Below are 14,031 nucleotides of genomic sequence, written 5' to 3'. Positions count from 1 at the left end.
CTGCTTGTGTACCAATGCACATAAGAGTAAATGAACAGTATCAAAGTAAAATACCTTCATCTTTAAAAATATTTGGAAACTTAAATCATCTGACACCATTTGGGAGCACTGCTATGATGTTGCTCCTCCCAGGGAAGTTCCACTTACAGTATGAACTTGACTGCTGCACTACCTCAAAAAGGAAATATTTGAAATTCAAATGTTGTGCTCTTTATCACACATTAAACTGTAGTGAGTGTAGTCACAAGTACCTCTGTTACTTTAATAATATCATGTTATTTTACAAGTTGCCATTGCTGCTTTACATTCCAGAAAAAGACTTGACGCTGACAAAAATTATAAGATGAGGCGTTCTACAAGCAACAGCCAATTACGTTCATAAAGACACACCAGGATTATTTCTGCCTGGAGCTAAAACCAAGCTTTTTATGCTTTTGCTCAGACTTCTTTTGAAGAAGAAACATATTTTGCCCTTTCAGGACAAGTTTCTTATGTCAAAATTGTTGTTCTCAAAATCTCAAATTTGTGCAAATAATTTTACAGTCAATATTACTTGATGAGGCAGATAGAATTTTTTTTCAAAAATAAGTTTACTTGTACTAGAGATGGACCGATCCGATATTACGTATCGGTATCGGTCTAATACTGACGTAAATTACTGGATCAGATATCGGAGAAAAAAGAAAAAAAAGTAATCCGATCCATTAAATATCAAAAAAAAGCACCTCACAAAACTTGCGACTTCCGAGGAAGTTATCCCAGAGAGAAGTAAAGCAAATGTCTAAGTTCATCTCTGAATGTTTGTAAAGCATTCCCGCGTTAAGCTTAACAACCGATATATGGAGTGACTGCCTCTCTCTCCCTCCCTCTCCTGCTGCTACTTCAAACGTGAAAATAATTACTGATCAGCTGATCGGCTTTTCTGTTGCGAGTCCGTCTCTCTTGTTTGTTTATTGCTCACTTCGTGCCAGAAAGAGGAAACCAGCCGCTGAACAACAGCAGCACGTTTAAGCTTGATAAGCTGTTTTTAGAATTTATTTACATTCTACACCAGGATCCTTTTCTACGTAGCTGACGGCTGGTAACTGTGCAGGGGCGGATCTAGCAAAGTTTAGCCAGGGGGGCCGAACAGGGAAAAGTGGGGCACAAAGACATACTTTTCTTTCTTATTCTCATTTAAAATGTCGAGCTTTTAATAAATAGTTATCTGAATCTTACACCCAAGTTTTAATCTGATGTAAAATGTATAGAAGTCCATTACAGTATATAGTAACTATTAAGTCTAATATACCCTAGTAAGCTATACTACTTTTTCCTTTGGGGAGGTACGATCTGTGCAGTCTGCAATTCTGTTGAAGAAAGATGTTGAATCTATTTAATTATTCTTGGAAAATAATTTATTTCTGTGCATTTTTTTCACACTGCATCAAATGAAAGTTGATTACGTCAATTAAGCATCATGAGGTGGAGCGTGGGTGGTTCCCCATTTAAAAAATTTTTTTTGCTGGGAGTTTTAGAACCCTATTAGTTAGGTTGCTTACTCTTTAAAATACCAGAATAGGGAGGATGGAGTAGGTTTAAGTTTATTAGATTGATCAGTAATGCTGAACTATGAAATATTTTGGGTGCAGTGTATTTTTTGCATACAGGTATAACAGAATAGCTTTAGTGGTTTTGGGTTTTTTTTAAACTTGAGTATGAACTTATACAAAAAGCAGCAAGATATTAAAAAACTGTTTTATTGATTAAAAAACACACTATATCGGATTCATATCGGTATCGGCAGATATCCAAATTTATGATATCGGTATCGGACATAAAAAAGTGGTATCGTGCCATCTCTAACTTGTACTAGTGTCTTTATTTACGTTCACGGTATGCGACTGCATGTGCTTACCTGCCCAAAGCCAATAGGCTGCTGTTGCTGGGGCTGGAATGCAGGGGTAATTTTCTGAGGCCTGTTGAGGAGGGGAGTGGAGTGATGATGTTGTCGCCCAGGAAAACTGCGCCCTTTGGACTGGCATGAAGACTCTAAGCCTGAGGAAGCAGGTCATGTGAAAAGGGGTAAAGAAGAGAACACGGAAAGACTGAAATGACACTTATAAACACAAACAACACAGTGTCCTACTAACAATATTAGATTGTAAATAACAGGCAAACAAGATTGAGCCAGAGATCCAACTACATCCAGAGAAATGGCAACATTTGTGGCAGGAGGCTCTGAAGGCTTATTGGTGATTTCAGCTGTGCTTGATCAGTTCCAAACCATTAAACACAGTTATATCTGTTCTTTCATTTAGATGATCATAAATAGATATGTTTTGGGGGTCAGGGAGTAGTTTGTAACCAAGCTTGTTCATAGAGCTTATAGTGAGGGTCAGACCATTGGCTAAAAATACACATGGCAGCCTTAGAATAGGAAGCTGTGCCCTTTTATGTGTGCCTTTAGTTGTAATAGTTTGGAGGTTGGAGACATAAAGGTAATATGAATCTGTATGATTTTCTAAGGATTTACAGTAAACCTTGCACTTTAAAGGGTCTTATTTTTAAAAAGAAAGGCAGATCTTAAATGACAGTTGTTGCCCGTGGTCCCACTTACCACAACTGTTATAAAGTCTACATATAGCATGTGTCCAGTCTAGCACCAATAAAGAAATACTGACTGGTATCTTTGGGGCAATTGCACATGCCTTATGCAGATTCAAGAAATGCAAATCCACACAGAAACAGAGGGTCTCTCAGCCTTGAGTAAGAAGTGTTGACAGCAAACAGATATCCACTCCAACGATCAAAGCAGATATGTCAGGGCATGTAACCCATAATCACCTGTGAGAACTTCTGTGGCCTACTAAAACGACATAATCCAAGGCCACGTGACCTGTGGAGCAGACGGCAGCAGTGGTGACAAGACCTTTGAGCTAGCGCGACCTAGTCATGGATTTGCAAGTTGTCTGACTCAACAATTATTTAAAGTATACTTCAGACACTTAGCAATTGAGCACAATGAAGGAATATAGTCATGTTAACCATATCATTAACTATCATTTTAGTTTAGAATGATCAGTGTGTTAATCTACTGCTCATCCCCCTTTTAAGTAGAGTAAGAACGTGTATAAATCTGGCAGCAAATGTAAACCATTACCTGTGTTGCCATGAGTTTCACTGACTGCAGGGTTATTATTGTTGTTGTTCTGCACCCGCATTGGAGGCACCACAACAGTACGAACTGTTGGTTTGCTGGGCTCGGTCTCCGGGGCAACACATGCGACGCAAGGCTCGCAGTTCTGGTTGCTGTCAGCAATATAGCGCCTTTCTGTGAAGGGACTGTTGCTATGGCCAGAGGTATGTGATGCAGGCGAGCTGTCCACGGTGTCACAACCACTCTCCTGTTCATCGTCCGACATGCTGCAATAAGAATGTATGCGGCAACTTACGGCGTAGTAGCTGAACAGAATATCTCTCAATGTTGCACACTTATTTTGGTTGTCATGTACTATTTTAAAATTTGGGCTAATCTGTCCAATGGAGACTTTTAAAACCAGGCAGTATCTCATCTGTTCAAGGACAGTCTGAAGCTACTATCCCTACTTTACCTGTTGGGGTGTTTGCAGGGAGATGTGCTGGACTGAGATGAGGCAGAAGAACTGGTGCTGAGCGTACTGTCTGGACTGCTGAGAGAACAGACTCTCTCCATACTGACGGTGCTCTGACACGCTTCACAATCTGCACTCCCCTTACATCTGTGTGCAGAGAGATGTATCAAATCAGACACTCAATTTGAATGCTTTAAAGAGATGTTAGGAAGAGGAGCATGGTAGTCAATACTCACTCTCCAATTGAATGTCTTTGCGCGCCCTCCTCCTCATCGCTGCTGATACTGATGACGCTAACAGTTGGGCTAGCGAGGTCAGAGATCACCATAGCCTGTCTCTGCTCCTGTGAAACTGAAAGCTCCTCGCAGTCTGGCTCCACTTTGCAGCAGTTCTCATCCTCCACCTGCTCTGTTCTTTGCTCCTCTCCAATAGCGTGACCTTCCTCTGGACATCTGGCTTCCTCTACCTCGTCCACATTCTTTGCTGTATCGGCCATCTTTGGGGACTGACATGCTAAATTTTGGATGTTAGTGTTTTGGGAGATGTTGCACCTAGAAAAGAACAGAGGAGGCTTTGTCAGATTCATGTTTTTGTGTCCTTATTTTTCTTCCTAAGGGGGGGGAAAAAAACAAAACAAAACAAAAAAAACATGAATCATACCTGTTCACAGACGGCTTGGCTCTCTTGTTGGCAGCTGGCTGTGGCCACACCACATGTGCAATGCCTATGTTGATTGGCTGGTGGGTGGACATGGTCATTTGGTTGGTTAAGAATGGCTGAGGGTGTGCAATCATGGAGCTGTAATGGTTACCATGGGGACGCACTTTCCTGCAAATAAAGCAAAGATCTCAAATTGTGCACAGCTTTCAATAAAATTGGTAGGCATAGCTACATCTCTACCAAAAGTACTCAAGAAGTTTTAGTGATTTTTTTCAAGGAACTAAAAGCTTGCTTTGGACTGTTGGATATCTGGACTGCCATGACAAAGATTAGACCAATTCTATCCACCACTTTGGGTGGGGACTCAAAGAGGCAAAAATGTTTAAGTTGAAACACGTTTTATCAGCTATTATGAAGACTGAATGTGCAATGACCAAGGCAGTGTGGTTCAAATAAATGTTTGGTGCTGCAAGACACACACACAAAAACACACACACGCGCGCGCACACACACAGACTTCCCCAGAACTTATTCTAAACTGTAATTCCTGTGATGGAATAACAGAGTTTTGACAAAGGTTTGTGGTCCCCGAGGAAACTTCCTGCAGCACAAATGCAGCTTATGACTCATAGGTCGTTAACATTCAGTGGAGCAAGCATGAGAACAGCATGTCCATTCCTACCACACGGAAACTAAAGATAATTAAGCATCAATAATTTTTACAATATGCGATGGAACTAAATACAGACGCGAAATGATATGGATGACACATCAGGAAGACGGTGTAGTGTAACCTCCTGAAATAGATGCATGTCTTACCCCCAGTCACCCAATCTCTGTGAGCCTGCCACTGTGTCCGACGCCATAGTGGTTGGTGGTGGGGGCACCGATGTCACCGATGTCACCTGCTGCCAAGTGGGCACCAAGATTTGCTGTGCACGAGCTGACCAAGACTGTTGGAGTGCAAAGAAGCAAAGTTGCATCACTGCAGACTTTACTTTCATCAGATTGTACATTAAAGGTCAACTCTGAACTTCTTTCGCACGTGGTTATTTCTCCCCTTTTAAATGACTCCCAAAAATGATTAATATATATTAAATGAAAAACATTTCATTGATCTAAGCACACTAATCACCTCAAGCTAACATTTCATATCAGTACATATTCTGTCATTTTAAGTGCCTCCTTACCTGTGTGATGACTCCAGGTCTGATTTGTATGGGCTGGATTGAGGGTGCTTGTGTGACTAGTGGCACAGAGGCCTCCATGCGAACAGAGTAACCTGCTGGTTTAGCTGTGTTGTGGGGGATTCCTGCTGTGGGAGGTAATAGAAAATGTCTTTGTTAAGTCTATCCACAAAAAGGAGAGTGACAAATAAATATAAGAATGACTGAAAGCATGACAAATAAATTAAAGTTTTACATGTCCTACCTTGAATGGTTGGGGGACATAAAATGAGAGCCTGCTGAAATGATTCATTGCATCCAAATTGACCACTTCCTGTCTGCAGTGGTATGCCAGGGTGCATTACTGAGGCTGCTGATGGAGCTAACCCCTAAAGGGAAAAAAAACAATAATAAAAAGGGGATAATGGCATTTTTCAGATTTATTGTAATTACGATCAGTAGCACTGAAGAGCCAGCAGATGGCAACATGCCAGCAGCATTTTTTCCCCCAGGTGAGCGAGATCAGAAACATATTAAATAGAGAAATTATTGGGTAGTCAGTTAACCTTTGGCTTAACAGTAGTATATAAGTCTACAGATAATGGTTCACAAGGTGTAGGCCCACCTGAAACCCATATCACACATAATTTCATAAATTGCTGAATCAAAGCAGGTTCAAGGTCCACTTTTGTACTAATGCAGTCCTTGAAGAAATGAAAGTCACTAAGCTTAAAGAATTGTGGTTATGCTCTTACGCTGTTGATATTCTCTGTTCTAAGACACCTTTTGCTATGAACATGCTCAAGAATTGACTGGCCTTAGGGGTAAACAGTCGAGCATGTTCCTTTGCTTCCCTACTAATGCTTCTCTCGTGCCTGGGTATAATCACATTTATTGGCTAACAACAACTAGGTCTATACAGTCTGCTACAGCTCCTACATGTATCCCAGCCCCCGCACACATGACTGTAAACGCAAAGCAGCCTTTCAAATCGGTAATGCTAAGAAAGCCACCACATCCTGAATGATAAACATTGACTTTCTTTTATAGCGGCCCATAAACATAACAGAAATGACAGTGCATCAGTTTTATCGTTCAATAAATGCCATCTGGTACTCTTATCCGTTTTTAGTTCTGATTTGGAATGAGGGAGACATAATGTGATCTTCCCGTGTACTAATGGTTAACTATGTCACCATTACATTGTTATTCAGGTAATGTATGTATGTATGCATGCATGTCACTATTAGTCATGTTCATTGTGAGTACATGTTAAATAAACTGAGTTGTTTTGCATTATAAAGATCCAAAACCCAAAAAAGGGTCAGTTGCTCTTTTCTCCTCAGCAACAACACTGATTTGCACTGTTGCCATGACCTCAGAAACATGACGTGTTTTTGTTGCCATGACAGCAGTGCGAGGACACAATAAGACGGACAAGTCAGTACACAAAAAAGCAATAAAAGCAAGGTCTGTACAATTACTCTTCACAGAAGCACAAAAACAAAGCATATTATTATTATTAATTCACATCATGTGGGATCATTCCATCATTCAGGAAACAAAACTTTGTTTTTGAATATTTTAATTTCTGGATGCAATAATTACTTTGTGTAAAAAGAATCAAAACCAACTTACTTGAGGATGGACAGCAGTCATCTTGCTGAAAGGGTGATTGGCTGAGGCAGCAGCGGTTGTAGTTACAGGCCTGATGAAAGGCCCTTTGTTTCGGTTTGCGGCCTCATATGCACTGGGACGAGTCCAGCAAACATCCATGATGTGGAAACATGACTTCACACTGAAGACAGAGACATGGGGAGTACAAGTTACCGGTATATAGGAAGGTCAAAATTGCACCAGTTCCACAATATGAAGCAAAGGTAACTCACTGGTTGCTATGTGGAAAATCAAGCAGGTGCTGCATCGTCACAAATGGATGGCTGAGAGCTTCTGCGGGGGCAATCCTCTCTTCTGCATCAATCAACAGCATCTTCTTCAACAAGCTCACAAACTCCCGGCGATCTGCCTTCTCTGCCAACAAGTCACTACCTTCCAAGTTCATCATCAAGTTCACCTGGAATACAGACATTTATTTAGGCTGACTTGTCAAAATAGCTGACAAGTAGCAGATAAAATAATCATATTTAAAAAAAAAAAGTAAATTATGAATCTATAATATAATCTGCTTAAAATTAATTAAAGCACTTTTATTGGAACACGCATTTTCCAGAAAAGCAAACGAACATAATTCACAAGAATCTCTAGTGACGTTTAAATCAAAAGTACAGACGTGAACAGGCATCGACAGTCACTGTGGGAATTTCCACCTGTGGTTTGTTTTGTGTGACTGAAACTTTAACCTTTTTTCTTCTGAATTTAAGTTTACCATTCAACTGAAGGGGGAAGGCAATTCAAGAGCAACTTTTTTTTCTTTCACAGTAATAACATGTGTGCTGTCTTCTCCTCATACATGTGTAGGTGTACTTCCTCTGGTAAAGACCTAGTAGCCTACAACGTCTAAACCTTTGATGTTGTACTTCCTCTGAAGTCCCGATAAGTACATTGTGGTCCAAGTTTTTGAACATACATGCGCTATGTCATCCAAACAGCTGAAGATGTACTTCCTTGCTTCCTTTGACTTCATTCCCGTCTCCACCTCATGCTCATCTGTTGACTGTAGACAAGAAAATATTTAGTGGTTATGTACCATATGAACGAAGTAGAGCACTTGCTACTTGGGATTTGAATATTTTGTTACTATGAAGTGAATCCTTTGTATTCACAGCTTTAGCTGTAGGCTGGGTCATTTACAGCTACCAATATATACTGGCTCTGCCAGTAAACTGTTTCATCAGAAAAGTCCAAAGAAAAGCCCTAATCTGATACTGAGATTAGTGGAGTGTAAATACAATATCTCCATTGTACTTGAGATAAGACAATGATCTTAATTATGTATACAAGTTTCAGTTTACTGCAGGAAAGACACCGCCATGTCTATACTAGGAACAGCAACTACTGTTTACCGACAGGAAGAATGTATTTCCAATTCATCTTTACCTTTAAGCTTTTCCCAAAAAGGTTAGAAACTAGGTATTTTAAATAAGGAATTCAAATTCTATACATTTCTGTGACTTGTATATAAACACTCCTCACCTTTAGTCTCCATGCTGCATAAGGCGAGTCAGACTCCTTGCAAAAGAACCGAGCTGTCTTTGTCCCCGAATTTAATAAATGTTCTCCTGGCAAACCCTGCGTCTGAGAAATGTAGCGAATCTGTTGAATGTGAGAAGAGAAAGGGAGGAGAAAAGATTCCATGAAGAAAATAAAGTACTGTAATAGTCACTTCAGAAAGGAAGGCTGTTTTCACCATCATTATCACTCTCTCATAAAACTAACATCACTGCAGCACTGTTGTGTACAAATGGAAATTTACAAGGTCATTGGCAGTGACATCACACTAACAGGTCCCTCAGAGTTACTTTGTGTGGATGTGCGCACAGTGGTAACTGCTGAAAAGACCTTGAATGTGGCATGTTCTTGAAAGGTCTAAACCCAAATAAGACCTTATATCGAGTCTAGTTTGTGATGTCTGAAAGATGTCACTGTCTGTTCATGAAAACGTATGAAAACAAGGTTCCTATGGTATCAAAGTCAAATACATTCCTGGGCAACGGCGCCTGTCAGTCACACGCTGTGAGACAAGAATGTCATACACAGGTTTATGAGAGGACAGCAGTGAGAAGCCTGGCTGACGTCAATCACACCCAAGTGTAATGAACAACAATCATTACAGATTCAGCAAAGCTAAGACGCAGAGAGAGCAAAGAGCCACACTGTAGGAATGACAAAGATTAAGGGAACTGTACACACACACATTCATATGTAGCACTAATAGACGAACATAATCCTATAACACTGAAATCAAGATAACTGTAAGGCAGAGAATCATGCATGTCCCCAATTGTATACTGGGATGCCAATGTTGCGTCGTCATTTCAACATATGCAGGTTTGTTTGTTTTTTTAACTAACGTGTTTTTGTTGGAATCATTTACTCCGTTAACGTTCTTCTTGGTCTCTTTGGCCACCGCGATGCTTAAGCGTTAGCTAACTTGCATCAGAGTGTTATTGAGGTGCAAATTCTGCAATGTGTCTATGTGTGGGTGGGACAGTTCATTCATATCAGTTGGCCATATGTGAGGTTATAAAGCACTGCATTCGCTCCCACTCTGATGGGATGCATGATGAGCGCAATCTTGTTTGTTAAGTGACTTTGATGGGATGGTGGAGATCCCCTTACATTCAACTATTACACAGCACACTGCATCACAGTCCATTTCACTTTTGCTTTTGGAAATGTTCTTCCTTTCATATCAAATCCCATATCCCCAATAAAGGCTGATTAAAGTACATCAAGAGGTATTGATAAAATAATCAAAGATTACTGGAACTGCCAATTCTAATAAACTTTATCCCAAAAGTACCCCTAGCCTTAATTCCCCTCTTTTCATGAAATACTGCAGCTAAGCTTTAGTCATGTCAACAGCAACAGCCAAAAAAACAAAACAGAAAAACCCAAAAAAAACCAAAAAAACAATGTGCGTGGGTGGGAAAATTTTTGTGATGGGAAAACCCTTATTTTTCCTTGAAGGCGTGCCTTTGGTAAGAGCTTAAACCAGTGAGATCACTGGCGCAAAGCTACAGCTTTGCAAAACAACTATCAAGCGAGCCTGGGCCTGCTGCAGGGCAAACAGGAAGCACAGCAGCTTTTATTTTATGACAGTCCTGATAACAGAGCAGACTGTAAATAATGCTTTTCAAAGTACAATTTATAAAATAAAATAAAAAAAATAAAAAATCTATCTATCTATCTCTATCTATATATCTATCTCTATCTATCTCATAGCCTACACTCGCTCCTTCACTTTTGACACTTTAACCCCTAATAACCCAACATTCTTTATTGGTGACCATGCATACAACCTCTTAGTCTTATACAAGGTTGAGTACCAAAGGAAAATATTGGTGAAATGATAGCAAGGACTCCTTTTACTTTGCCATCTGCAATTCCACATGCTGACTGCCACTGTTCTCACTTGCACGGCTTAGCAAGGAAGAAACAAAAAGAACTACGGAAAGGATATAAAAAAGGCCAAAGAGATAACGGGTGGTATAGTGGAGACCACAGCATCTTAGCTAATCGTAGCCACTAATAAGGCAACACTAAGTAAGTGCATTAAAAACAGAAAAGAGGCCACGTGTAGAAGTAGAATATAACGTGACTAGGAGATGAGGTAAAAGTGGGGTTGAGTAAGTAAAAGGAAAGCAAGGAAGCAGGAGGAGCTAGAGTTATAAATACAATATGCTGTGTAGGATGGAATAAGACCCCATGTAGAAAGACGAGAAGAAAAAGGGAGAAGAAAGGGTGGCAGAGGGTCAGCCACTTCCTGGCAAATCAACCTATGACTCTTGGAAAATACCTCAAACCAACAAACCACTGCTTTGCTAAGGTTTGCAATGGAATTGCCAGTTAATGATTACTCATAACTTAAACTTCTCAAATGCTTTCATATAAAGAAACTAACACGATTGCCAATGTACCCTAGCAGAACATTTAGACTGAAAGACATCTTCTTTAATATGTATAAATTTGGAATGTTTACGATTTTGTATTTCAGCATGTTTCAATACAAGTGATGGTAGGTAGGCTCTGCTAAAGGACTGTAAGGCTGAAATGGAAAGAAAGTAGTTTTGTATGTGTTTTTTCTTTTACTGACAGAGCTGTGGTTCTCTTTGGGGAAAAAAATAGTCTGACTGATGATTAAATTCAAAGAAGGTTAATTGTACTGGTTGTTTTCCCATTCTTGGGGAAATTCAATAAGCACACAGGGAACCCTTTATACCAGTGGGCAGTCTTTCAGACATGTGGGTTTGGTATCACAGGACAGTTCAGTCACAAAGTTCTTTTTAAAAAAAAGTATCAGTAAAAAGTATTTCAACCATTTTGTGAGAATAAAAAAAAAAAAAAAAAGAAGAAAAAGAGAATGAACTCTTCTCTACATGAAACCACTGCCACAATCGCCAGTGTTCGCATTGTGTTTAGATTCAAATACATAAAATTTAATCCTAACTTGAGGTGGTTCTCTCCAGATACCTCTAAAGCACTTGTGACATTCTGTCTGGCTTGTACAAAAACAAATTAATCATATTTAGGCCTGTCCTGCTGTGTTCGAGTCAAATCTCTTTCAGAGGAGTTGAGTTCTCTCTCCTGTCTCAGCCCTACAGAGAGTGAAAAATGATACCAGGGCATAAAAATACCTTGGTATGATTACAGTGTGCAGCACGCGGCTGAGGGGAGTAATGTAAAGTGCTGCATTGGACAGAAGGGATCCGACTGAGGCTCTGCTGGCAGGCTTTGAGTAGATGGGGCTCCGAGGCAGGGAGGGAAAGCCGCTCAGCATAAGCCCAGATCAGTCTAGCCCTGGGAAGACACCGTCAGGGCTCCACTGGGAGGGGCAGGCATCCAACAGCTTTTAATAGACATACCATCAATCACAAAAATATACCCTAATGCTCAGTGCCACAAATACAGTCCTCAGGGTCAGTACATCACAAAGAAACCAGAACATCAAGCACCTCTTTTTTTCTCTTCTTCTTCTTTTTTAAACTGTAATTTTACACTCCTGGTCGCTTTCTTTGCTCAAACAATCCATCGCAATATTTATTTCAGAGCATAACTATGCACAAGAGCTTTTGTTTCCATAAACCTCCTAAGTTTTATTTTAAAAGCTTCTGTGTTTTGATGAAGAGGAGAAACTGAGTCACAGAAAGTAAAAGTAGAAGTTGGACATGCTTAATAAGTTACTTAAAAAACTGAAAAGAAGGGATAGTGGGCAGGTACACAGCAGAGATGAAGAGGCAGAAAATCCCCAGAAAAAGAAATGAGGCAAGAGTACACGGTGAGAAGGTTGGCTGTTTACCTGGTCGTACTCCAGGGCCCCGGGGTAAAGAGGCCAGCCCAGAAAAAGCTCCGCTATCACGCAGCCTAGGGACCACATGTCTATGGCTTCACAAAACGGCAATCCCAAAATAATCTCTGGAGCCCTGTGGAGCAGAGAAAAAACAAAAATACTTAAGTACCTTCAAAATGCTTTTAAAATTCATACATGACTGTACTAAAAATAAATGTTCTATTGTGCCTTTTTTAATATAAAAAGAGCATATACAAATAAATCCAACCACTTCACTTATTTATTTTTTTTAAAATTGTAAACTACAAATCTTCAGAAAAATACCAAATTTGCATTTTGCAGGGCCTTTGCTGTTACAGCCATTTAAAAGCAAGAGTTATGAGCTTAGCTAGTAACAAATTAAAAATGTGCAGACATAATCCATGCATCAATAACACCTTAAAATCTTCCCTTCATTAGAAAAAACAATGTTTGCTGAAAATGTTAGTTGTATAAACCAGAGGTGAAGTATTGAGCAAACAGTGGCACTGAATTCCTGATGATAGCCAGTCAAATAGGATTGTGCTTTACGTGTGTAACAGTGCCAAGAGAATTGTAAGCCAGTACTGTGTGTGTTCTGGAGCTGGAGTGCGTCAGCAGGCCATGCCAGTGGGTTAGCAGGTCAGCCAGGCTGGGATCAGAGCTTTGACAGGCTTTGACACTCAAGTCTGAGAGAAAATAAGAGCCGTAGTCACTAGTTTATTTAACCCCACATGCTTGCTCAGTGTTACGTCTCCATAAAAGCACTGCAATGCCACTTCAAGGGAAAGGCTCATGGTGACACAAGTCTGTCAGGATGAATATGTGTAAAATATGCTGACAGTCATTAACTTAGTATTCAGAACACACCACAAACCTTAGCAACATGACAGAGCACTGACAGGATCATGTATTCAGAGCTCACAAACCTTAATGTGCAGGAGTGACCTCCAAGCTCATTAAAATCAATAAGATACTAGCAGTATCTCGCACACCAACAGTACCATATTAAACAGAGGCTTCACAAAGCTGCTTTTCGGAATAATGTCTTAAGAGTGCCATTCAGTTCATTGCAGAAAGAAATAATGCTCTTTTTATGCCACGTCTAAAATTATGAATAGTATGCGCAAGAACTTAGTTTAAAAAATATATATACACAATTTTTTAATCCAAAGGGCTAACAGAAAACTCAACATAATTTCTTCAACTTTTTGGAAATTGTATCAGTATACAGATTTCGATATCGTACCAGATGCTTATGGATGCATTTTCTATTTTCTATCTCTCCTTGAATCGCTACCTTATCGTGGTGGAGGGGTTTGTGTGTTCCAGGGATCCCAGGGGCTATGTTGTCCGGGGGCTTTTGGCCCCTGGTAGGGTCTCCCATGGCAAATTGGTCCTGGGTGAGGGACCAGACAAAGAGCGATTCAGAAGACCCTTATGAGGAAAACATCGAGGGAACAGTTCACCCTGCCCCGGATAGGGTTACCGGGCCCCGACCTGGAGCCAGGCCCGGGGAGGGTGCCCTAGGGCGAGCGTCTGGTGGCCGGGCCTTAGTCCATGGGGCCCGGCTGGGCACAGCCCGAAAACGGGACATGGACCCATCCTCCTGCAGGGCCACCAC

The 14,031-nt window shown here is 40.5% G+C and overlaps 1 protein-coding gene across 4 annotated transcripts in view; it reads right to left on the bottom strand.

Annotated features, from left to right (window-relative positions):
- The window catches only part of hipk3b (homeodomain interacting protein kinase 3b), a 48,888-nt gene that overhangs the window by 5,453 nt on the left and 29,404 nt on the right, over positions 1-14,031 (bottom strand). For 2 of the 4 annotated variants that reach the window (XM_085268216.1, XM_085268218.1), the window contains exons 3-15: positions 12,399-12,522; positions 8,573-8,692; positions 8,007-8,093; positions 7,309-7,493; positions 7,058-7,217; positions 5,685-5,808; positions 5,444-5,568; positions 5,073-5,206; positions 4,254-4,421; positions 3,830-4,144; positions 3,594-3,740; positions 3,143-3,405; positions 1,898-2,037 (exon numbers count right to left, since the gene is read on the bottom strand). In XM_085268216.1, the coding sequence (XP_085124342.1) occupies positions 1,898-2,037; positions 3,143-3,405; positions 3,594-3,740; positions 3,830-4,144; positions 4,254-4,421; positions 5,073-5,206; positions 5,444-5,568; positions 5,685-5,808; positions 7,058-7,217; positions 7,309-7,493; positions 8,007-8,093; positions 8,573-8,692; positions 12,399-12,522 (2,092 nt within the window). Of the gene's footprint in view, positions 1-1,897; positions 2,038-2,826; positions 2,879-3,142; positions 3,406-3,593; positions 3,741-3,829; positions 4,145-4,253; positions 4,422-5,072; positions 5,207-5,443; positions 5,569-5,684; positions 5,809-7,057; positions 7,218-7,308; positions 7,494-8,006; positions 8,094-8,572; positions 8,693-12,398; positions 12,523-14,031 lie in introns of all 4 variants that reach the window. The other 2 variants (XM_085268223.1, XM_085268217.1) reach the window with 2 other exon arrangements.

The sequence above is a fragment of the Mchenga conophoros genome, linkage group LG1 (assembly GCF_057382185.1).
Source record: "Mchenga conophoros isolate Kocher_MC1m ecotype Shallow Benthic linkage group LG1, M_conophoros_male_GT1.1, whole genome shotgun sequence".
Classification (NCBI taxonomy): Eukaryota; Metazoa; Chordata; class Actinopteri; order Cichliformes; family Cichlidae; genus Mchenga; species Mchenga conophoros.
This window is presented reverse-complemented; position numbering and strand designations above follow the sequence as displayed.